Source organism: Trichechus manatus, unplaced genomic scaffold (genome assembly GCF_000243295.1).
Source record: "Trichechus manatus latirostris isolate Lorelei unplaced genomic scaffold, TriManLat1.0 scaffold00002, whole genome shotgun sequence".
NCBI lineage: Eukaryota > Metazoa > Chordata > Mammalia > Sirenia > Trichechidae > Trichechus > Trichechus manatus.
In genome coordinates, this window is record NW_004443938.1 from 19,330,728 (window position 1) to 19,356,760 (window position 26,033).

Below are 26,033 nucleotides of genomic sequence, written 5' to 3' on the forward strand. Positions count from 1 at the left end.
TCCCAGTTTGTGCCCAATCTTATAGCCTACCGATTTCTTCTTTCTGCTACAGCTCCATAGTAATTAGATAAAAGCAGTGCTTTCATAGAGTGTGATATACGCAAGGGATATATATTCAAGCTGATTAATGAAATACTGAATACATGAGTGCCAAGGAGAAAAATAATAGAGAACCCAGTGGTGCTCCATAGTGATGTAACAATAGTGTAGTAGTAATGTTGTAGTGTAGTAATAGTAGTAGTAATAATAGTAGTAGTAATAGTGGTAGTGGTAGTAGGGGAGTCCCTGGGTGGGGCAAACGGTTAACGCATTCAGTTGCCAACCAATAGGTTGGAAGTTCAAGTCCACCCGGAAGCACCTTGGAAGAAAGTCCTGGTGATCTACTTCAGGAAAATCATCCATTAAAAACCCTATGGAGCACACAGTTCTACTCTGACACGTGTGGGGTCACGAGGAGCTGGAAGTGACTCGACAACAACTATTTTTATTCATAGTAGTGTAGTAATGACCAGCTTTGGTTAAGTCTTCAGTATGTACCAGTCACTTTCTTAAATTATTAGTATTATTTTGTTTATATTCTATTATCATTCTACTATATTTCAGCTCGTGGCACAGTGGTTAAGAGCTTAGCTGCTAACCAAAAGGTCGGCAGTTCAAATCCACCAGCTGCTCCTGGGAAACCCTATGGGGCAGTTCTACTTCAACCTACAGGGTTGCTACAAGTCAGAATCGACTCAATGGCAATGGGTTTGGTTTGGGGTTTTGGTATATTTCAGCACATACCACAGCACTTGGCAGATGGTGGACACTTGTTGACTGCCAACAATAAACGTTTGTTAATGACTTTTGGAACAAACAAATGATTGACTTAGGAATGAATAAAGTGAGACTTAGATGACTAACTTACCCTGGTCACACCATTAGTAAACGATGGGGCCTCTTTTTGAATCTCAGCTGCCTGAGTATATTTGAACATAATGTTACATTACAACCTTGTATCAAAGACTTAAGCTTTGCTGGTCCTATCTCATACTGACTATGAACAAATGCCTCAATCCGCCTAACTTTCATTTTCCTTATTTGTGGCATGGGGACAATAATACCTATCTCTCAAAGTAATAGACGATATTTTTCTATTATGTGGTCATCTTCCCTGTAGATATTGTTGAGAAAACCCCTAGAAGCCATTCATGGTCCATGGCCATGGCCTAGAATCCATTCATGGCTTAGGGAAGACTAGGGGAAGAGCTACTCACAGCAAGACCTGTTGATCTTAAATTTGAAGAGCAGGGGTTTCTAACGTTTTCTTGGAAAGCAGCTACTTTGGGTCATCCCAATTATGGAAATGTTATTGCAGCTTGGATGTCAGTTGAGCCAGAATTTTACTACTGGCCAGACTTCTAACTCTGAAGCCCTGTGAATGAAAGGGACAGAATTGTATGTACCAGTAAATTTAAAATCTTAGAGTTCCAGCAGAAGATCAAAACATACTCTGCTCTCAGAATTAGACAGGAAAGCGGTGCTAGAAAGGTTGCACTCACATTCAGCACTGTCCTCAGTATAGCTTAAAGTGGTGAAATTTGTCTTCTAAACTCTTCACCTGGGTTTTCTTAGCCTTTTCCATTCCATCAGCACCCAGCCCAATGACTTCACTGTCCTTTTACTGTTGTGTATTATTCTGCCTCAAAGAAACCTAAATGGTAAAGTGAAATCATACTAATGGGGAAACACAAAATGGATTCATAAAGTGTCACCCAGCCCAGAAAAATGTGTATTTTAAAACAGCATAATTAACTAAAAAAAATGAATTTCTAATAATGGCATTTCAAAAGCTATGGTAGGTAATGGGGTCCCTGGGATAGGTATCCTGGGCTCATAGACTAATTCCCAACTTTTTGTTTGTTTTTAGATGTGGAATCATAGACATTTGGGGTTGTGTGGGACCTCGAGTATTATCTACCTAATCATTAACAGAGCCAGCCATGGCAGAATTGCTAACTAAGAAGTATTTAGCACCTCAGAAATGTTTTCATTTCTATTTTAAAAAGGAAATTTGTTTGAAGTGCATCAAAAGTAAGATGAATTGATGGAAAAACGAATATATAGGTATTAAAGCAAAATGTAGCAAAATATTAACAATTGTAGACTCTGGGGATGTATATATGGGTGTCTACTGTACTGTTTTTTCAACGAGATGTTAAGGAGGAAAAAAACTTGACAGAAGGAGGTGTTTAATGCAACGGAATGAAGGATGGAATTCTAGCATTATCAGTACATGTGTGGGAGAACATCTGCAGAAAGGGAAATTCTTTTTGCTGCTCAAATCACATTATATTTTGCTAAGAACATATTGTTCAGCTCAACTAGAAATAGTCCTCAGTATCTCAACCAGCATTGCAATAACAAGAGTATTATTAAGTCAGAGAATTTTAGAATTCTGGAAATCATGCTAGAACTAGACATAAGAAAATAAGCCCATTGTGTCTATAATGTGTAAAGAATTCTTACAACTCAATAATAAAAAGAGAAATATCTCAATTTTAAAAATGGACATAGGATTTGAATAGACATTTCTCCAAAGAAGATATACAAATGGACAATAAGCATATGAAAGGATCCTCAATACCATTCGTCATTAGAGAAATGCACATCAAAACCACAATGAGATGCCACTTCACACCCACTAAGAGGACTGAAATCAAAAAGACAGACAATAAAAGCATTGGCGAGGATGTGGAGAAATTGGAACCCTCATGCGCTGCCGGTAGGGATATACAATGGTGCAGCTGCTTTGGAAAACAGCTTGGCATTTGATCCTAAGGTTAAACAGAGTTACCATAGGACCCAGCAATTCCATTCCTAGGTATATACCCAAGAGAAATGAAAACATATGTCCACTCAAAAACATGTACATGAATGTTCATAACAGCATTATTTATAATAGCCAAAAAGTGGAAACAACCTATTTATCAACAGACAAATCGGTAAACAAAAGGTAGGTATAGCCATACAAAGGAATATTATTCAGTAATAAAAATGAAGTACTGACACATTATGACATGAATGAACCTTGAAAACATTGTACTAAGTGAAAGAAGCCAGACATAAAAGGCCACATATTGTATGATTCCGTTGATGTGCTATATCTGTCCAGAACAGGCAAATCTACAGAGTCAGAAAATAGATTAGTGGGTCTCTAGGGCTTGGAGGGGTGGTGGAAGGAAGAGGAATGACTGCTGATAGGTACAGGGTTTTGTTTTTGCTTTTCAGTGAGGAAAATGTTCCAGAATTGATTGTAGTGATGGTTGCACAACTCTGTGAATATCCTAAAAATTACTGAATTGTACAATTTAAAGAGGTGAATTGTACAGTATGTGAATTATGTCTCAACAAAACAGTTATGTACCAAAAAAAGAAAAGTAAACAAAAAAATTTAAAGAAAGAAAACAGAAAGAGAAATAACGATCGTACTTAAAATTGTTAGCACTAGAGCTGGGCCACAGTAATTATGTCTTCCACTTCAGGCCTCTGTCCGCTGTGTCCTTCTGCTCCTCTCTCTCTAGATACCCGAAGCTCAATTCATTCTTCCTTTTCCCTTCCTTTCTTCCTTCTTCCCTTCATTCTTGCCTGCCTTCCTTTTCTTCTTCCTTTCCCATTTCCTTTCTTCCTTTTTCTTTCCTTTTTCTTCCTTCTGTTCCCTTCTCTCCTTCTTTCCTTCCTTCCCTATTCCTTCCTTCCTTCTTTTTAAGTAAAAATATATTCATTGATCATGTATCTTATCTAAGCTAAACCAATTGTTGTGTAAAGCAGACCTTCGATAAGTTAATGTGCTTTGTGAATCTTCAGGAGAGAAGTACAGTGTCAGTGTTTCCCGTTTGTATTTAATAGTAAATTCTTTTTGTGAAATCTTGCCAGAGACAGTGTTCCTACGACTATTCCACAGGAATCAGTGGTCTAAAGAGATGCACAACTGTTGCTCATTTCAGTACAACCAACATAGTTTATATGGAGCCCTTGTGGCACAGTGGTTAAGAGCTTGGCTGCTAACCAAAAAGGTTGGCAGTTCGGATCCACCAGCTGCTCCTTGGAAACCGATAGGGCAGTTCTACTCTGTCCTGTAGGGCAGTTCTACTCTGTCCTGTAGGGTCACTATAGTTGGGATTGACTTGACGGCAATGGATTTGTTTGGTTTTTTGGGTAACATAGTTTATTTGATATTTTCTCAGGCTGTGACTTCCTATCTGACTATCCTTTTGCATTTTCTCCCATTTAAACTTTTAGCTCTCTTTAAGGCGTCAGCAAGTAAGTGAGAAACTGAATGAATGGGCAGTCTTCAGTGAAAAGAACAAGGAGATTTGTGAATGGCTTACTCAAATGGAAAGCAAAGTTTCTCAAAATGGAGAAATTCTCATTGAAGAAATGATAGAGAAGCTCAAGAAGGTATGGGATTCCTGACTACTTGTGTTTTCAGTTGCTTACACATATTTCTAACAGATACAGAATTTAGCCTTACAATTACTTTAAAATAATAAACTTACATGGAAAGGCCTGCTTTGCGTATAAAGTATACAGAATATTTTCAGTTTGTGGTGAAACAAATTATCTGTTGATAAATAAAGTGCCTTGGGGCTTTAGCTACCTGCTCAATAGGAATGGTTTATGTGTATTAGGGTTTTTTGTTTGTTTTATTTTTTGTTTAAAGAGGGAAAACCACTATGTTGGTGTTGGGTGCCATCGAGTCAATTTCAACTCATAGTGACCCCATGTGACAGAGTAGAACTGCCCCATAGGGTTTTCTAGGCTATAATCTTTATGGGAAGGAGCCCTGGTGGCACAACGGTTAAGTGCTCTGCTGCTAACCTCAAAGGTTGTAGGTTAGAACCCACCCAGCACCTCCATAGGAGAAAGACCTGGAAATCTGCTCCTGTAAAGATTACAGCCTAGAAAACTCTATGGGACAGTTCCACTCTTTCACATGGGGTTGCTATGAGTCAAAATCTACTCAACAGCACCTAACAACAACAATTTTTGGGAGCAAATTGCCATATCTTTCTCCCACAGAGCCACTGGGTGGGTTTGAACCTACAGCCTTTCAGGTTAGCAGCAAAGCACTTAACCATTATGCCACCAGGGCTCCTTAAAACCACTATAGAGGAAGCAAAAGAAATAATTCTTAGAGTAATTTAAATTGACATTCTCTCTATGCAACATATACACAGCGATAGCAATGAGGACTCTTCTCAGAATTTTGACTTCCTATTACTTTTAAGTTATGTATATATTGTTTAATTATTTTATATATTCATATGAATTCAGAACATTTTTCACATCTGTATGCAGGGCTGATCAACTATAAGAGCATTTAAAAATGGTTTTAATTATTACAGTGTTGTTTGCACATTACTGTTGAACAATTAATCATTTTAATTTGTTTGTATTGCACTATAGCACATATACTCATCTGTTGTACAATGTATTTTTCTTATTTATTGTTTTTTGTCTGTCTACAATGGAAGCTCCACCGAATGGTAAGCTTGCAGCAAACAGAGACTGTCAAATTTGTTCATTGCTGTATCTCCACTGCCCAGAGCACTGCCTAACTTCTGATAAGTACTCAGTGATAATTTATTGAATGAATGAATGCCAGTTTCAGTCACTCTGAAAAGAAACATAAGTGACTATTAGAAAAAGTTATCCATGCACACATATAAAGAGAAAAATAAAATCTCCAAAGCCAACATATGATATTAATAACATTATAGGTTTTGTCTAAAAATTGCAGCTTCTATGAATAAGCATTTGTGTATTTAATATACAAATATATAGGTGGACAAAAGTATGATGGAGATATATATATATACATACATACATACTGATCTTGTAAGCCTCTTGGCAACCACTTGTATGAGGATTGATTCTAAATATAACATTAAGTTGGTGATTAGAGCAATAAGATATAACTTGGACAGAACATCTAGAAAGAACATCGATAAGGAAGCAGAAGACCTGAATGACTTGATATACCACATAGCCCTAACAGACATATATAGAACATTCCACCCAACAACAGCACAGTATACACTTCTCCAGTGCACATGCATCATTCTCTGAGTACACCACATGTGAGGTCACAAAGCAAACCTCAATAAATTTTTAAAAATTGAAATCATAAGAAGTATTTTTACTGACCACAATGCATGAAATTAGAAATTAACAAAGGAAAAAAGACATAATTTCAGGCTTTAAAATCTTCAAGTTTTGTCTTTTGTATATATGTATACAGTAACTGTTTTTTTAATGCCCATTTTAAGTAAACAGAAAGCAACCCCCAGTCCCTTTAAAAACATCTATGTACATGTTCCCACCACTCATCTGTCAGTTTGTCATACTGTGGTGGCTTGTGTGTTGTTGTGATGCTGGAAGCTATGTCACTAGTATTTCAAATACCAGCAGGGTCACCAATGGTGGATAGGTTTCAGAGGAGCTTTCAGACTAAGAAGGGCCTGGTGGTCTACTTCTGAAAAAATTGGCCAGTGAAAACCTTATGGACAGCAGTGGAACACTGTCGGATATAGTGCAGGAAGATGAGCCCCTCAGGTTGGAAGACACTCAAAATCCGACTAGAAAAGTGATGCATCCTCAAAGTGGAGTTGATCTTAATGACATGGATATAGCGAAGCTTTTGGGACCTTCATTTGCTGATATTGCGTGAATGAAAATGAGAAGGAACAGCTGCAAACATCTATTAGTGATTGAAACAGGGAATGCAAAAAGTATGAATCTAGGAAAACTGGAAGTTGTCAAAAATGAAATGGAATGCTTAAAGATCAATATCCTAGGCATTAGTGAGCTGAAATGTACTGTTTTGGCCATTTTGAATCAGACGATCATACGGTCTACTACGCCAAGAATGACAGCTTGAAGAGAAGCAGTGTCACATTAATTGTCAAAAAGAATTTTTCAGGATCTATTATGAAGAACAATGTTGTCAGTGAAAGGATAATATCTACATGCCTACAAGGAAGACCGGTTAAAATGACTAGTATTCAAATTTACACACCAACGACTAATGCCACAGATGAAGAACTTGAAGATTTTTACCGTCTTCAGCAGTCTGAAATTGATCAAACATGCAATCAAGATGCATTGATAATTACTGGTGATTGGAATGTGAAAGTTGGAAACAAAGAAGCATCAGTGGTTAGAAAATATGGCCTTGGTGACAAAAACGATGCCAGAGATCGCATGATGGAATTTTGCAAGACCGATGACTTCTTCACTGCAAATACCTTTTTTTAACAATATAAATGGCAACTATACATGTGGACCTCGCCAGCTGGAATACACAGGAATCAAATCGACTACATCTGTGGAAAGAGACTATGGAGAAGCTCAATATCATCAGTCAGAACAAGGCCAGTTGCTTGTATGCAAGTTCAAACTGAAGCTGTAGAAAATTGAAACAAGTCCACGAGAGCTGAAGTACAACCTTGAGTATGTATATCCCACCTGAATTTAGAGAACATCTCAAGAATAGATTTGACACATTGAGGCTAATGACCAAAGACCAGATGAATTGTGGGATGACATCAAGGACGTTATACATGAAGAAAACAAGAGGTCATTAAAAAGACAGGAAAAAAAAAAAGACCAAAATGGATGTCAGAAAAGACTCTGAAACTTGCTCTTGAACATCAGGTAACTAAAGCGAATGGAAGAAATGATGAAGTAAAAGAACTGAAGATTTCAAAGGGTAGCTCAAGAAGACAAAGTAAAGTATTATAATGACATGTGCAAAGACCTGGAGTTAGAAAATCAAAAGGGAAGAACATGCTCAGCATTTCTCAAGCTGAAAGAACTGAAGAAAATTTCAAGCCTTGAGTTGCAATATTGAAGGATTCTAGGGGGAAAATATCGAACAATGCAGGAAGCATCAAAAGAAGAAGGAAGGAATACACAGAGTCACTGTACCAAAAAGAATTAGTCGACTTTCAAACATTTCAGGAGGTAGCATCTGATCTAGGACAGATGGTGCTGAAGGAAGAAGTTCAAACTGCACTGAAGGCAGTTGCAAAAACCAAGACCCCAGGAATTGACAGAATACCAATGGAGATGTTTCAACAAACAGATGAAATGCTGGAAGCACTCACTCCTCCATGCCAAGAAATTTAGAAGACAGCTACCTGGCCAACCAACCACAAGAGATCCATATTTATGCCTATTCCAAAGAAAGGTGATCCAATGGAAGGCAGAAATTATCGCACAATATCATTAATATCACGTGCAAGTAAACCGATGCTGAAGATAATTCAGAAACAGTTGCAGCAGTACATCGACAGGCAACTGCCAAAAATTCAAGCTGGATTCAGAAGAGGATGTGGAACCAGGGATATCATTGCTGATGTCAGACAGATCCTGGCTGGACAGTGGATAAAGACAAGAGAAAGAATTGATGCATTTGAGTTATGGTGTTGGCAAAGAATATTGAATATACCATAGACTACCAGAGAAACAAGAGAAGTCTGTCTTGGAAGAAGTACAGCCAGAATGCTCCTTAGAAGCGAGGATGGTGAGACTTTGGTTCACGTAGCTTGGACATTTATTAGGAGGGACCAGTCCTTGCTTGGTAAAGTAGAGGGTCAGTGAAAAACAGGAAGACCCTCAACAAGATGGATTGACACAGTGACTGCAAGTGAGCTCAAACACAGCAATGATTGTGAGGATGGCACAGGACCGGGCAGTGTTTCGTTCTGTTTTATATATAGGGTTGCTATGAGTTGGAACCTACTTGATGGCACCTAACAACAACAGCAACATACATTCAATCCTTACTTTACATACATACTGAAAATAATAAGTACTGCCAATTCTTTTGCACATGAACTGATATTCACATGGTGTTCCTCATGCCCAAACTATTTCCAAACAGTAGAAAAATATAATTATTGTGTTTCTAGCAGAGCTGAGCTGAATGCATTAAGAATGTGCTTTCTGACTTCTGTGATTGCTACTTATTACATAGGATTACCAAGAGGAAATTGCTGTTGCCCAAGAGAACAAAATACAGCTCCAGCAAATGGGAGAACGACTTGCTAAAGCGAGCAATGAAAGCAAAGCATCTGAGATTGAGTACAAGCTTGGGAAGGTCAACGACCGGTGGCAGCATCTGCTGGATCTCATTGCAGCCAGGTAAAAGGATCTCATTCAATAAGACACATGGGTGAGGAATGTTAAAGCATTCCCTCTACCTTTCACTTCAGTGAGAGATTACTCAATACATTTCAGTACATTTCTCTCTTTCCTCCTGTGTTACACCACCATTTTAGCTCATGCTTTTTTCATAAATGGCAGTTACATTAACTTCAAAATTCTCCTTCTTATTTCCTAAGTTGAGTGACATTTGCATTTTATTGAGGAAGAGTCAAATCCAAACAAAATCCATTCCTGAGAGAAAGTTCTTTCTTGATTGTTTTTCCTTTGTTTCTGAGCTCCGTTGAGTATTCAACATCCCATCAGGAAGAAGGTGAAACTGCTGAGCAGGAACCAGGAGGGGGTTTTGTCCACAGCAGCAAGAGAAGTGTTATCATATAGCAACTCTATTTCTGGTTAACAATGTTTGGGACTAAAAATGATTGTTGCTGTTCTGCTTAGTTGTAAAAATGAGCTACTACATTATTATAATTGCGTGCTGAGCTTTAATGATAACTGTAAGTGTTTGCCTCGTACCTCAAAGGAAAAATGACATTCAATTTCTGTTGCAAATGGGCAGGATGAGTAAAAGGAAGGAAAGTCAACAAGAAAATTTATGAGTCTTTGTTAGCAGTATGTGTGATATGATTGAATGATGCAGTATGCTTTTTGATATAAAAGAGGGATTGACTAAGTAGATGCTTTATTTTCGATGGACCTTGCTTCATGTTGGAATGTATGCTGAAGGCAGGGATCTTTGTCTGTATTATTCATTGTATATCACTAGCACCAAGAACAGTGCCTGGATGTAAGATAGGCTCAATAAATATTTGAATGAATAAGTAAATACTGAAATATATTGAAAGTTCTTTATGGCAGTTAGGAGAATTGGAATGTTCCAAATGCTCTGATTCACAGCCATAACAAAGCTATCTCATGTTGGAGCTATCGTACACGCTGTTTTTTACCTGGATTCCTTACTTTAGTTGCTCTGTATAACGGTGGACATGGAATTGTGCCCTTTGAGTACTGTGTGCCCACTCACACTGTGGATGGACACAGCAATTCTGATGTTGATTTTAAAACTATGTAGTTTTTTTTTTTTTTTCTCTATAAGAGAATTATCAAAGAAGATCTAGTTTAGGAAGAAGGTGAAATTACAATTTGTTTTACTGATAATAAAACAAATATTGAATAAATATTCATTGTCAACTTTTTAAATGATTAACAATAGGACTATAACAGCTATGATATATTAAGCACTAAATTTGTGCCAGTGACAGCTGAACAGGCTTCATATGCATCTTATCATCTGTTGCTCACAACACCCTTTGAAGTGGGCATTGTTATGATACCCATTTTCCAGATGAGGAGGTTGAGACCTAGACTTGTCCATGGTCTGCATAGGCTGAGTGGCAGAGCCCACACCGCCTGACTCCAAAGGCCCGGCTCCTGACCGGTACTCTCTCTTGCCTGCCAAACTTACCCCTTTCCTTTTCTTACTATAGAGAATGCAATTAAATGGATGTTAGGTTTTATTATTCATTTAGACAATTTACTTTCCTAATTCTTTGTCTGTGAAGTACTTACAATATGACAGCAACTGTGAGAGACTTTGGGGATACGATTACAGGGGCGCCTGCCCTCAAGGACTTCATAGTGGGAATACAGACATGGAAGAAACCAAGAAAAAAATGAGATAAATGCTCTGATAAAGGTACCACAGAGAAATGGAAATGTATGTTTCAGCTTAAATTACTCTAAATATTTAGACTTGTATAGCTTTTAAATCCCAATGTTATATTTAGCCTCACTTCTCAGTCACTAAAATGATAATGAAATCTTCTTTCAGGAAGAAAGATTGAAGCCCCTTAAGCTATAAATACCCTTCTCAGGGAAGCCGCCCACTTGGCAAACACTCATTTTTTTTTTTGGTCAGATTATGACTCATGAATTCAATTTCATTTCCACGTAATCCAGTTCAACTAGTTAATGTTCTTTCCTAATTTTTAGTGGGTCAGGGATATGGACAAAGAAATGCACTATGTTAAAGATGGTTTAAATTAAATTTGGTATAATTTATTCATAAGCAGCTAACTTAGTGTATGCCCAGCTATTAGCTGGCATTACATTGAATGAGTTTGGTGCTTTCTCCTCAAAGTCATGTTTATTGGTAATATTTTTGTCTGGCTGTTCAGGTGAAAAATACATTACTAACAGGGGCTGATTAACCAGTAAGCAAGGTATGCATATGCATACAGTAAGTAAGGCATGCGCGGGCTTAATTGTGTTTCCTTAATAATCAGTAGTGCACAATTTCACATGGGTTTCACCACATCTTTGGTTAGTCGGTAAGCACAAGTAAGCCCGTATAATCCATCCCTGATTACTAGACCGGAATCAGTTAATATGTGTAAGGGACATATTTGCACTCCAGTCACATATGCTTCTACTTTTATAGAATTGCATCAGTCTGTTGTTGAGTGCCATTGAGTCTATTCTGACTCATAGCGACCCCATGTGACAGAGTAGAACTGCCCCATAGGATTCTCTTGGCTGTAATCTGTAAGGGAGCAGATTTCCAGGTCTTTCTCCCACAGCCACTGAGTGGGTTCCAGCTGAATGCTTAACTATTGCACCACCAGGACTCCTTAGAATTGCATCATACGCAGCTGCAATTCTTGTGGGAGATTTTTGTATATATGTTGACCATTTCTAATTGCCTCCTTCCCAGCTAGACCAGATGACTTATTGATCACTAATTTCTCCTGGGGTTTAATGCCACATTCAATTTGTGGTCTCTCTGCAGGCTTTCCTAGCAGACGTCGGTCATCACATTTGCTTTCCATTTCCTTGTTGATCTGCACTTCACTGGTGCACAGACTGGGCGGCCAGCCCCACATCCATCTTTGACTATGAACTGTCAGCGGAAATACTAAGCTTCTGTGATTCATTTTCATTCATGACTGTTCTCTCTTCCAACTTTTTTTTCACACGGATTCATAGAAGCAGAACATAAGCTAGCATTCGCCCTTGGATATTTCTATGCTCTGTTGATGCTCTTGCAGAAATGGAGAGGGTATTTTTGAAGACGATCGTATTATTTTCAGGTGAACACCTCCCCTGCTAACAAAAACATGAGCTATTCTAAATGTCGGTCACAGAAACAAACAAATAAAAAGCAGAATCACTGATAATAAACCTATGACATACAAATAGAATTAATACTTTTGAATTATCTTCATAACACAATTGGATTAGCTGAGGCCATTCTGAGTACAAAATAGATATGTTTGGCATTTAGTTCTTAAACTATGTCACCAATCATAGTCAGATTTTTAGGGCAACAAAATTTGTTCAGTTATTTTTAGGGCTCAGCAGATAATGTTCTTGTATCCTTAGTGTACTTTCTAGACCTGCTATGTCCAATACAGAAGCCACTAGCAACTTGTGGGGCAGTTCTACTCTGTCCTGTAGGGTTGCTATGAGTCGGAATCAACTCACAGACAGTGGGTTTGATAGACCTTGCTGAAAGTAAGCATAACTAAATGAATAATTTTAGCCCTGGTGGCGCAGTGGTTAAGAGCTAGGCTGCTAAGCAAAAGGTCGGTAGTTCGAATCCACCAGTCGCTGCTTGGAAACCCTGTGGGGCACTTCTACTCTGTCCTGTAGGGTCGCTATGAGTCAGAATTAACTCAACATCAATGAATTTTGGTTTAGAGCTACCTGTGGCTATCTAAATTAACTAAAAAATCAACAAAGTTAAATAACAGTTTCATTTTAATTAGTCAGTTCTAGCCACCTTTCAAGTGTTGGATAACCACATGGCTACTGTATTAGAGAGTGCAGATACAGAACATTTCCTTCACCTCAGAAAGTTCTATTGATCACTGCAGCTCTAGACAATTACAAGCATTTCTGAGGCTTTGCCTTCCGTTAAAAGGCAACAGAAGAGACTGCAGTTGGTGAAGCAAGCGTCGCTCTAGGTTCTATAAAACTGCCGGGGAGAACGCTGGGTCTCGTTTCTCCAGGGCACCCTATGCAAAAACTCACGTGGCAATTTCCCTAGAGCACAAGGCTAACAGGAGATTTGTCTTTTAGCATCAATTGTTCAGTATGCTTTATAATAGACAATGAATTATTTAACATTCCCCACCTTGGTGTCTAGAAGGTCAGATTCAGGTTATTTACTCTGTTGTAATAAGGTTTTCATTTATTTATTTTTTTAATCAACGGGAGCCTCTAATATAAATATATTCCTGTTCGCTCTACTACACCTAACTGCCTGTTCCCAAAATAGAAGCGCACTTCAGTTATTTGGCTCTTCTGTTTGCTTTTTTTTTTTTCATTTTTAATAAGAACTTTATTGAGATAATTCACATAGTATACAATTCACCTTTTTAAGTATACAATTCATTGGTTTTTAGTATATTTACAAAGCTGTGCAGCCATCACCACAATCAATTTTAGAATATTTTCATCACCCCTAAATAAAACCTTTGTTACACATTAGCAGTCATTCCCCTTCTCCTCTTTCCCCCAGGCTTAAACTCATTGCCATCGAGTCGATTCTGACTCATAGCGACCCTGTAGGACAGAGTAGAACTGCCCCATAGGGTTTCCAAGGAGAGGCTGATGGATTTGAACTGCTGACCTTTTGGTTAGCAGCCGAGCTCTTAACCACTTTGCCACTGCTAATCTACTTTCTGTCTCTATGAATTTATCTATTCTGGATAGTTCCAAATATAGTTCCTATACATGAAATCCATACAGTATGTGTCTTTTGTGACTGGTTGGTTGTTTTTAATCTGTGTATTTATTTTAACCCCCATAAACATTCTGTAGAAGTAAACAGAGTGAAAACAAATACAATTAAAAAAAAATTATTGAATGCCTACTAAGCACGAAGTACTGTGCATGTTACTACAGAGCAGGAGTTGGCAAACTCTTCCGGTAAAGGACCAGATAGTAAATATTTTAGGCTTTGTGAGCCAGACGGTCTCTTTGCAACTTCTCTGCTGCTGTTTTAGCATGAAAGCAGCCATGGACAATATGTACACAAAAGAGTGTGGCTGTGTTCCAATAAAGTTTTATTTGCCAAAAACAGGCAGTTAGCAGTAGTTCACTGACACCTGCTGTAGGGGTATAAAGATGGAAAAAAAATGGTCCCTCTAAACAGGCAGCTTCTGTCCAGAGGTGAGATGGGAAGGCAGAGAGGGTTAGGAGCTGGTTGAATGGACATGGGGATTCAGGGGTGGAAAGGAGGAGTGTGCCGTCACAGTACCGGGAGAGCAATTACGGTCACTTAACAATGTATGTATAAATTTTTGTATGGGGAAAAAAAATAATAAAATGGTCCCTAACCAAGTAAGGATAATAAAACAACGACACAAATGACTGCTTGCCTCAGGGCCTTTTCCTTCCTGCTATCTCTTCTGGCTCATTCTCCAGCCCCCACCTAGCCTGCCAGCTCCTATGTGTCCCTCATGTCTCCCGATTAGATCAGATTCTTCTTCCTTGCTCAGTGGGCTTTCTGTACTTCTTCATCACAGCATTTCCCTCAACAGTAATAAACATTGAATGTAATCAGTTGTTTAAAGTCACTTTTCTCTACTAACATGTAAGTGTGTCTGTCTGGATCACCAGAGTCCCTCGGTGGTGCAAACAGTTAAGCACTTGACTACTAACCGAAGATTGGAGGTTTGAATCCACCAGAGGTGCCTCAGAAGAAAGACCTGGAAATCTGCTTGCAAAAGGTCACAGTCTAGAAAATCCTATGGAGTGCAGTTCTACTCTGCACACTTGGGATCGCTGTGAGTCAGAATGTACTCGACAGCAACTGGTTTTTGTGTCTTGATCATCATAGAAATCCCAGAAACTAATATAGTTCTTTGCATATAGTAGTCACTCCACTGTTTGTTGAGTTTCTCGAATCTAAGATATAGGGTGAAAAGTGCCACACACACAGAGAACAGCGTGGGCTTAGGGCTTCAGTTGTCTGAGCTGTACCTGTTTCTGCTCCACTAGTACTGCAATGTTAGGCAAGTTACTTCCTTCTCGGTACTTCAGTTACCAGGTGTGTAAAGCAGAGATAAGAATACTAGCTAGCTCACAAGGTTATTATGAGGATTAAATGAGATACGTACCTGAAAACAACTTAGCACAGTGAAGTGTTCAGTAAAGATCAGCTCTCATTCCTGGGGGAGTTTAGTTGTCCTTGGGTGATGCAAACAGTTAATGTGTTTGACTGCTAACTTAAAGGTTGGAGGTTCAAGTCTGTCCAGAGGCACTGCTGAAGAAAGACCTAGCAATCTACTTCTGAAAAATCATCCATTGAAAACCCTGTGGAGCACAGTTCTACTCAGACACACATGGGGTTACCATGAGTCGGAATCGAACTGATGGCAACTGGTTGGTTTGAACTGCATATGCAGGCAAGGAATGCTTTGTGAAGTGGAAGCCACTGCTCTCAAGGTGCTTTGGTCATCAGGGAACTCTGCCCACGTTGGTGGTCAAAGGAAACTTGATTCTGTTTTTTCAGAATTTATGGTTTGTGTTACCTCATGGTCATCAACTGAGAAAGGATCAGGAATATGGTGATAGAGTATGTATGGAACAGCACGCATGGAGACCTGAGTTTGGTCCCATTCTGCTGTGTGACATAGGGCTTACTGCATAACCTCTCTGAGCCCCAGCTTCCTCATTTTCAAAATGCTCATTGAAATAACTGCCATGTCACCAATAAAACAATGTAGAAGAAAGGACCATGTATGTTATAAAATCTACATATGCCAATCTTATTCTTTTAGATAACTGCAGAGTATTTCATAGTATAAATAGGCCATGATTTATCCAATAATTTTCCTATCACTGGACATGGATATTGTTGCCAGTTTTTGCTGTTACACTAAGTGTGTTTTTAAGGCCTTGCCTCGCCTTATATTTAGTCCATTAGAATAAATATATTGTGTAATGATAATGAACATGGATGAAAAAGAAAACTTTTTTTAACCCCATGAGGGAAAGCAAATAAAATAAAAAGGAATTAAACCAATGAAATAATGACAGTACATTTTTTTAAAGATCTCAAGTTTTTAAAAGTGTTAGTCATGTCAAAATAAAACAACCACAACAACAAATTTCCTTCTGCTATACAATCATGATGAATACATTCCTTTAATCAAAGTGCATATATGAACATTCCTGATTGTTAAAAATAATTTATTAGAGGAGTGATCGTTTCATAAAAGACTTCACAGTGGAATTTTTTTAATAGCAGGATTTGAAATATCATTTTATTTATAACTAAAATTTCTAGAGTATATTTCTCATATAAAGTACAAGTTTACCTCTTTTTATAAAGAAAATGTGTTTCTCTCCAATGTTCTATTATAAAAGCAGTAAATCACATGACCAGAATTGAATGCTTTTTAAATTTTAATTGCAACTGACCAATAAATAAATAAATAAACAGTTGCAGTCGAGTCTATTCAGCTTATCACATAGGCCTTTTTTAAAAGAACTTTGCATGCTGTTAATATTTATTAATTTATTTTTAATTTATTAGTATAATCCAAAAAAGGATATAAAGAAGTCAGCACTGGTCATATTTTATTAAATTACCAATAATTAGTCACTTGGGGGCTTATTTTCTTTAAAATTTTAAATTATGAATATATGCTTAGTCCCAAAAATTTGGAAACTCTTAAAATTCACAAAATTTTTAAAAAGCTGCCTGAAATTCCACAATCAAGTTAATCAATACTTTACTATCTTAAACATACCCAAAGATGTTTACTTATTATCTTAAAATGTGCATGTTATATTTGTCGCCATACATCATTATTTTTAAAAAGGCAAAAACCTTAAATATGTAAGGGGCATATGATATTTATTTCTTCATTAGTTTTTCTGCTCAAATGACCTATTCAGAAAGTAAAGACCAAGCACTCTTCCCAGAATATCTTTTCTTCCCCACCTTCCCAAACAACCCCTAAAGCGCCTACTTACACCATTTAGCCAGCATATCAAACCGAAGGAAAAAAAGAAGATGCTCCCTTTTGCCACTACAACTTGCTGTACTCATGGCGATTGTGCTTATTTGTTTGCACTTGGGTGGTCTGTCTTTTTCAAGTATCCTTTCCAGCTCAACAAACAACCTGCAAGCAAACTTACCATCCTTAGAGAAGGACAGCGTGTCTGAGGCTGGCTTTATTTTGGATCGCCTTCTTTCTTTAGACCCGGAGCCTCCTCTTGGCAGATTATCCTGAGCCTCCTTCCTCTTCTTACACTCGTGGCCTGCATTCCAGGAGACCAAGCCTGGCACATGTTAATGAATGTAGGTTTTATTTAGAAACATGACCACTTGTCACTGCTGAGTGTCATATTATCAAGGCAGAGTCTACCAACATTTGTCTAGAGTGGACATTTTCATACTTCTATACTCCAACAAGGGGAACTCTCATCCCCACGCAAGCATTAGCCTTTTGCTCTGCAGAGCCTGACTTTGGCCAGCGAAAGCTTCATGGTGGTGGCGAAGGAGCTGTGTGCTGTGAGGATGGCAGAGGACAGCGGCGTGGACACAGATCTCCCAGACTGTAACTGCGATGTCACAAGGCAGGCGTCTCCTTGAGTTTCTTCCATTGTACATAGTTTTCGTGTGACGTGGGGTTTTTAAGATAGAGGCTGGAAGCTTTAATCCATAATTGCTGTGTGCCTATGTTAAGTGGAGACAGTGGGTGTTTGGAGATGGTTGACTGTGGATTCCTAGGAGTTATTTGTTGGTTTGTTTCTCTTGTCCCCCTACTGGGCATACAAAGCTGCATGAAAAGGTTAATGGACTTTATTATCACTTGGTATTCCAGTTGTCTCTGGACTGTATGCGTCATGCAAGGCGTATGGCTACAGTAGAAAGGCTGAGACACAGGGATGAGATTCAGAAGAATATCCAGTCAGTCCGTCATCTGTTACTGAAAGGTCAGGCTTCTAATGGAACTGAAAGGCAGCCTCAGTCAGCTCACAGCTTTGTAGTGGAAAGTTTTCTCTGATTATATAAAAACCTACTCAGATTTTCAGGGACTTGGAGGATTTCTTCTTGATTTGTGTGTGAGAAAGTTGCTTCTGTTTGTGTTTATCAGTGAATTTTGGTCACTGACTAGTATCACACTTTTAAAATACAAGTGCAAAATGTACAAATTTACATTCAAAATAATAAGTCAGTGCATTGTGCAAATATTTATTTCATGATTTTTTTACTGTTTTTATTGTTACAGTAATAACATGACAGGGGTTTTCATTTTTAATTTTTAATAATGCTTTTTTCTTCCCACTGTATCAGCCCCCAAATAAATTCCTATGGATGAATAGGTTTACTAATGGTACTTTTAGTTCTATTATATTTAAAATTTGAATTTATTTTTGTTTTGGTTTATGGAGCTACTAAATTAGTCTGAAGAAAAGGAGTTAACATTATTTATATAGATAGATATACATATATAGATATGTACGTGTATTTGTTTGACAATGTTAAAAAACTGGACGACTGGATTTAAGTAGAATCCTTTGCAAGAAAGGTTAAGTGCCTCTGATACATATTGACTGTGACAGGAGAAATAAGCTGCAGGAACTTACAGATTGATCCACCTGCTAAATTTATCAGGCATCCAGGATTATAATTCAAAATAGCTGCTTACATGTGACCGCTGTACACATCTATTTTGAATTATAATCCTGGATGCTACCAAAAGGAATGTTGTTCAAACTTCTTACAACAATAGTGAATGAAAATATTGTGATACTTTACCCAAGGATTTCTTTTAAAGAAATAATGCAGAAAACATGAGGCATTTCGATTTCTCTTAAAAAAGAGCGACCCCTGTCCCACAATCTCAAGTTGAATTAGCTCCAGAAAAGCAAGTGGAGGCTTTACCACCCATTTTCCCCAGCTCACATATGTTCCTCCTCAACGCATACACAACACATTTTGCTATTTCTAGTAAAATACACATTAGGAAAAATAAGTGCAGAGAACCACTTAAAAGTTCAGCCCCTCTGACTCTCCTAGATTCAGACATTAGTTTTAAAGTGGAACTTGTCCCTCATGGACTGTATGAACAGGCATTTCCGTGTCACGATGCCCTTGACATATTGCACGCTAGCTGCTCCTTATGAAGCAGTTCTGCTATGTCACATGGGGTCTCTGTGACTCACAGTCAACTCCATGGCACCCGACACCAACAACAACAAATAAAATCTCATCCCAAAAGCAAGGTCAGCATTCAGATCCTACCAAATCTGAAGAAAGGAAGCTGGCCAAGGGGAAGAGGTTGCTGAGAGGACTTTCTTGTGGGGACAAAACCAGGACAGACATCTCAGTGTTCCAGTGGGTTTATTGCTTGTAGGCCATCCTTTTAGTCTGGGGCACTAGAGCAGTATTTAAATTTCACGCCCCGCCTGTGATCATTGCTAGAATGTTCTTCTGGCTTTGCACCCCATAGCCATTCTAAAACTATCATTCATTGACTGACGCCCAAGTAAATGTTGTCTTTATATGAGAGAAATGTGAGTGGGTTGTCAGTAAAATTTCTTGGGAATATTTTTCAAGGCCAAATTCTTCAAATGCCCTGGGGACAGGGTACAATTTATACTTATAAAGCTAATTAGGGAAGTCTTATCTTGAACGGAATTATGAGTCAGTACAAACCTATTGCAACATCATGTTTTCTGTTCCCTGTCAATAGAATATGTTGTGGAATATTAACGTAATTTTTTAAAGTACATATTTCTTTCCCAGAAATGGATGGTAATACACCCAGAAGTGTTCTCTAAACTGAAAGTGTTATTCAACTATAGGTATTATTTATTATAATTAATCAAATATGGTAGTATTCTTATTAATAACCGACCACAGAGAAAATCCTTTTTTGAAGCTTTTGCACAACAAAGAGGAAAAGTTATTATATCATCATATGCCTAGACTTTCATATGAGAGAGAGGAACATTAATTTATTGAAACTAAAATAGAAGTGCTAATAGCTTTTAGTTTTAAGCAACTAAAACTATATCAAAATGTTCAGAATACTTTGATGATGAGATATTTCTTCAGATCAGTGACTCTTGACCAGAGAAACATCTCAGAACCATCTAGGGGAGCGGACGAGAAAAGAACTAGCTAGTAGTTGGCAATCTGCTTCCATAAAGATTACAGCCAAGAAAACCCTATGGGGCAGTTCTATTCTGTAACACATGGGGTCGCTATGAGTTGAGACTGACTCAGCGGCACCCAACAACAAAGGTAGTTGACAGGTGTGCTTTGAAAGTGCCCCCCGAGTGAGTCTGAAACAAGCTTGAAAATCAGTCACTTCTTTAATAACTGAAATTAATAGAGTTGAGAAATACTTGATGACACTTGGTATGAAGTTGTCAGTCTTTGAGAATTTTCTATTGCAGATTCCTGCCTTTGAATATATCACATTTCTAGAGTCTTAAAAGTCATGTTGCTCTTGACATTTTTTCAAGTGGATACCTCTTCATTTGGGCCAAGTTGACACCTAGGAGATTAAAGCATTTTGCTTATCTGCTGTTCACCTATATTCTGAGCAGTGTCGATGAGGTGACCATATTTCCTGAACCAAAGGGCAAGACTGGTGATCTGAAAGCAGAATTCAATTTTAAGTAAGGGCTGTACTAGAAGTCACTGATCATATGTGTATCAACACTGTGACTTTTGCTTTTAGAGCAATCAGTATACACCCAGCCATGTCAACAGGGTCTCCATAGTACATTGTTGCTGTTATTAATGATAATAATAGAGTTGAGAAATACTACCTCTTCCCTCCCAAACTCCTGCTCACACCCTGTTCACACTGGGAAAATTTCTTTCCAAAACTGATTTGTCTATCCCTGCTCTTTTCACCTTGGCCCCTGCCTCCTCTGTGGCCTTTTTCCATCATCTACATTCATCCACAATTTTCTCTTTTTCGTCTGTCTTTGGCTTCTTCCTCACAGGTTCCTTACTCTCTGTCCGAAAATATTCTAAGGCTACCCCAAAGATTAAACTGCATAAAACAAAGCAAACACAAAATCAATTTTTCTTTGAAGCCAGATTATTCCAGAACCTCCATACCATATTTACTCACCTTCATTGCCAACTTTCTTAGAATAACTACACTTCCTTGCCATACATGTGGCACAACCCAATGCCGCCTTCTTTTCTGTTCCCACTGCTCTTGATGAACTCCTCGCTCAGGGTCAGCAGTGTCCTTCTCATTGCCAGATCTGAAGCCCTCTTTTCAGGCTTCATCAATCTACACTGCTCTGCAGTTGACAGTGTAGACCAGTGGTTCCCAAACTTTAACATGCATAAAAACACCAGGAGTGCTTGTTAAAAATGAAAATTCTCTAGCCACACCCCCAGAGATTCTGATTTAGTAGGACCCGACTGAGGTCCAGGAATCTGCATTTATAGGAAGCAAACCAGGTGAATCTGATGCAGGTGATCTTCAGATCGCACTTTTGACCAACATGATATCCTTCTAGAAACTCTCTTAATTTCCTTTAGTTCCATCTAAAACTTCCCTGGTTCTCCTCTTTCCTTTCTGATTATATTTTCTTACTCTGTGATTCTTCCTTCTTTACTAGCTTTTTGAAAGTCATCCTTCTTAGTCCACACCTTCTCAGGATGAAGTCATCCACTCATGGGGCTTCAACTCTACGCTGACGATACCTAAACCAATGCTACGGACTGCTCCCTCTCTTCTGGACCTGAGGACTACACTTCCAACTAACCACTATACATTTCTTCCTGGTTCCTCAGATGCATCCTATCCCAAATTTGATGCACCATTAATCCCAATAATTTGTTCTCCATCCTCTGTACTCTGAGTCAGGATCATCCATCTAGCCACTCAACTAGAAACCACACTATTTTTAACTCCTTCTGCGTCACATCTTGCCAATTCATGTGTTTAGCAATCCAGTCTTTACCTCTGTTCCCACTGCTTCACAAGTATTGGATTTTGACGTAAACTTCTCGGACTACTCTGCTTACTTCCTGAATGGGGTCTCACAACATCTCCACTTCACACCTGCATATTCGAAATCAAAACTGATCTTATCATTCCTCTGCTAATAAATCTTGGCAAAACTCCTACTTACCTTCAAAACAGAACGCAAACTTATTATCCTGTCATTGGAGGATTTTTATAATCTTACTCCAGTCTACCCCTCAGTCTTATCTGTCATCACTTCATCTCTCTTCTGCTTCTCTTTCCCAGCCTCATTACCCCTACCCTTGCCAGCACTACCACATTATTTGCCATCAAGATCTCTGCTTTTCTTCTGGCTGTTCCTAAGCCAGAAATGTTCTCCTTGGCTTGCATCCATCTCTCAGGATGCAGCTCAAATGTCATCTCCTCATTTCACCTCTTTCATTAAAGTCCAAACTGCTCAAGGAGCAGTTTACCTAGCTGTCTACCTAGCACAGTAAACGTTTGTAGAATGAATAAAGAAATGAACAGATGGTGAATGAATGAGGCATTACCTGGATGCGGCCAGATAAAATTGATTACCTCTTATTTATTAGCCAGAGACTTGCTTCATATCTTCAGTTTAGTTCTTACCACAGTTGTGTTATATTCCATTGTCTGCACGTTCAGATTTCCAATCAGATTATATATTTCTCGAGGGATAGGCCCAAGTCTTATTTCTCTTTGTCTTCCTAGCATCTTACACATAAGACAGTGTTCACATATGATTGTTAGACAAATGACAGTCTTAAAAAAATTGATTTTTCCTGCTTCCTGGAAAGAATGGGAATTAAAATAAATAAATAAGCATGCTATGTTGTGAATACTGTACTGAACTAGGCTCTGGAGATAGAAGGCTGGATAGTGCAAACCTTATATCTGCCCTCTGTCACTTACAATCTAACAGGTGCTCAGTTACCTTTGATGTCATCGGTGCGTGTGATAACTCACTGATAGTTCACCTTGAATGCGCTTTCTTCTTTGAACTGAGTTTCTGCCACAAAGGTGTGGAAATACATCACACTGAGCTGAAATTATGTTTGGTCAATATCCTGCATAAGAAATATAGATTATGTTATTGGTGGAAATAACAATTCTTTTGTGACAACCAGGAGGTTTGTCGTTGTGATATTATTACAGTTTTGTTGATTATAATAATAGCTAATATTTTCATTGAATGTTTCCCGCGTACTGGGCACCCTACATGATTCAACTCATTGATGTTTCACAAGTACTCTCAGTTTATCCCCATGTTATAGATGAGGAGACAGGGGCACAGGGAGGTGGTGTAACCTGCCTAAAGTCACACAGCCAGTAAGTGACTGAGCCAGGATAGGCCAGGGCAATTGGATTTTAGGACGAGTGCTCAACCTCCGGACATGAGAGAAACATGAGTGGGTCCTTTCACTGAAGCTGGGTGTGTTACCTTCTCTCCCCACAGGGTGAAGAAGCTGAAGGAGACCCTAGTGGCCGTGCAGCAGCTGGATAAGAACATGAGCAGCCTGAAGACTTGGCTCGCCCACATTGAGGCAGAGCTGGCCAAACCGATTGTCTATGATTCCTGTGACTCAGAGGAGATACAGAGAAAGCTTAGCGAGCAGCAGGTAAAACTTAAAAATAACTGAAGAAAAGTTAAGAGACCCTGGAATGCCCATCCTCCTGGCCAGGATGGAGGGGTGGCTGTGGGATGGTGAATGAGGGTGGAAGATCAGGAGGAAGCTAGGCTGGAGTGGTGAGAAGGAGAGACCTTGGCTGGGCAGGTGTTTGGGGGCAAATAGGTTCCACATCCCTGCACAGAAGCTGACTCTTATGAAGACACTTGTGCCGTCATAGGATCAGTGTCCTTGGCCCAGCAGGAAGTTATCTCAGATAGTAGGTAAGGTCCAGCTGCAATAACGGATCCAAAACAGTGCTGATATTTTTGTTTATTTATGACTTATTGGCCCAGTGCCATGGACTTAGAAAGAAGTCTTTTTGCTGTTTATAGTGTTTGGAGAAAGATTATAGTGCAGAGTTTTCAGGGTCTGAAAGTTTTTGGCTTTGCGAGAAGGATTACATGAATCGTGGACGACATATTTTAATTTCACCTTCACCTGTGTAGCAAAGACGGCGTATCTCACTGACATGCAACACTCAACCCCACAAAGCAAAAGAGGGTGACCTTGAAAACTGCGTATAGAAGGAATCTTTGCCTCCCCCCTCATTTATTCTTACTATGTCAGATTCCAATTGTCAGTAGAAAGCACCATCAATTCCCCGTAAGAATTCTTGCTATTCCTTGACTTTAGATTGTCCTTGAAAATTCCATCTAGATTATGGTTGTTTCTATTACATTGGAGCCATGATAGCCAAGTTGATTAACTTAGAAATCATGGACTTTTATAAACAGCACCTATTTTAAAATCCCATGAAAGAAATATTAGGCAAAAAAAAAACAAAAAAAAAAAAACCATGAAATAGTTTATGTACTTGACTTTTTAAATTATTTAAACCTATTAGAATAGATATTAAAATACAGTTAGTTTTGTTGTCATTGTTGTTCTTAGTATTTAAATTAACATTTCTTTTAAAAAAATATTAGAAGGACATTTTTCAATTTGTAAAAGGTTTGTTTTCCTGGACGGTTTGCTGGTGCCCTGTCTGGTATCTGAAATTCTGATTGAACTCTGGGGGTTATTTTTGACCTTCAGCTCCCCCAAAATATTCTGGAAAACATGATAATGTTACCTACCAGTGATAAGAGTTAAAATGCCAGTTGCCGGTATTGTTTAGCACATATAAGAAAATATCATTATAGCAAATATATGGTTAAATATGGCAAGCCGATCATATGTACTTGTAGCCCCACTTACTACTAAAACCCCACTAAAATGATAGTAACACCCCCCCTCAAAAAAAAAACCTGTTGCTGTCAAGTCGATTCCAACTCATAGCAACCCTATAGGGCAGAGTAGAACTGCCCATAGGGTTTCCATGGAGTGGTTGGTGGATTTGAACTGCTGACCTTTTGGGTAGCAGCCGTAGCTCTTAACCATTGTGCCACTAGGGTTCCAAAATGATAGTAAAAGGTGGGAAAAAGGTAAAAACCCACAATGGCAAGAGAACAGGAATAAAAGGATAGAGATGACAGCTATCTAACAGAAGTTTGGAAGACAGAAGGGGGATGGTGGAGCAGTGATGCCTTTAGCAGAAAGGAAGGTGGAGGAAGCTTATTCGTGCCACAGAACTGCAAGAAGCTCAAGAACTGGAAATCAGGCAAAGCTGAAAGTTGGATTGTCTGTAGTTCTGTAAAACAGAAGCTTGTTTAAAAATCTGAAAAAGGAGTGATTAGATCTGCAGAAGGGAGCCCTGGTGGCTCAATGGTTAAGCACTCAGCTGCTAACCTGAAGGTCGAAGATTCGAACCCACCAGCTGCTCCTCGGGAGAAAAGACCTGGTGATCTGCTCCTATAAAGATAACAGCCTAGGAAACCCTGTGGGAAGTTCTGCTCTGTCCTGTAGGGTCTCTGTGAGTCAGAATCAACCTGACGGCACACGGTAACAACGCCAACATCAACAGATCTGCAGAAAGGAGTCCTGCTCATGCAGTGGTTAAACATTTGGCTGCTAACCAAAAGGTTGGTGGTTCAAACCCACCCAGATGCTCTTCAGGAGAAAGACCTGGTGATCTGCTCCTATAAAGATTACAGCCTAGAAAACCCTATGGGGCAGTTGTATTCTGTCAGATGGGCTCACTATGAGTCGAAATCAACTTGACAGCATCCAGTAACAAGCCCAGCAGATCCCCTCCATAGCCCAGGTAGCTGGCCAAACTGCCTCA

At 38.8% G+C, this 26,033-nt stretch overlaps 1 protein-coding gene across 19 annotated transcripts in view; it reads left to right on the forward strand.

Annotated features, from left to right (window-relative positions):
* The window catches only part of SYNE1 (spectrin repeat containing nuclear envelope protein 1), a 540,309-nt gene that overhangs the window by 470,571 nt on the left and 43,705 nt on the right, over positions 1-26,033 (forward strand). For 18 of the 19 annotated variants that reach the window (XM_023728949.1, XM_004368822.3, XM_023728947.1 and 15 more), the window contains 3 exons: positions 4,282-4,440; positions 9,023-9,189; positions 23,656-23,818. In XM_023728949.1, the coding sequence (XP_023584717.1) occupies positions 4,282-4,440; positions 9,023-9,189; positions 23,656-23,818 (489 nt within the window). Of the gene's footprint in view, positions 1-4,281; positions 4,441-9,022; positions 9,190-13,837; positions 17,806-23,655; positions 23,819-26,033 lie in introns of those variants that run through there. The other variant, XM_023729045.1, reaches the window with a different exon arrangement.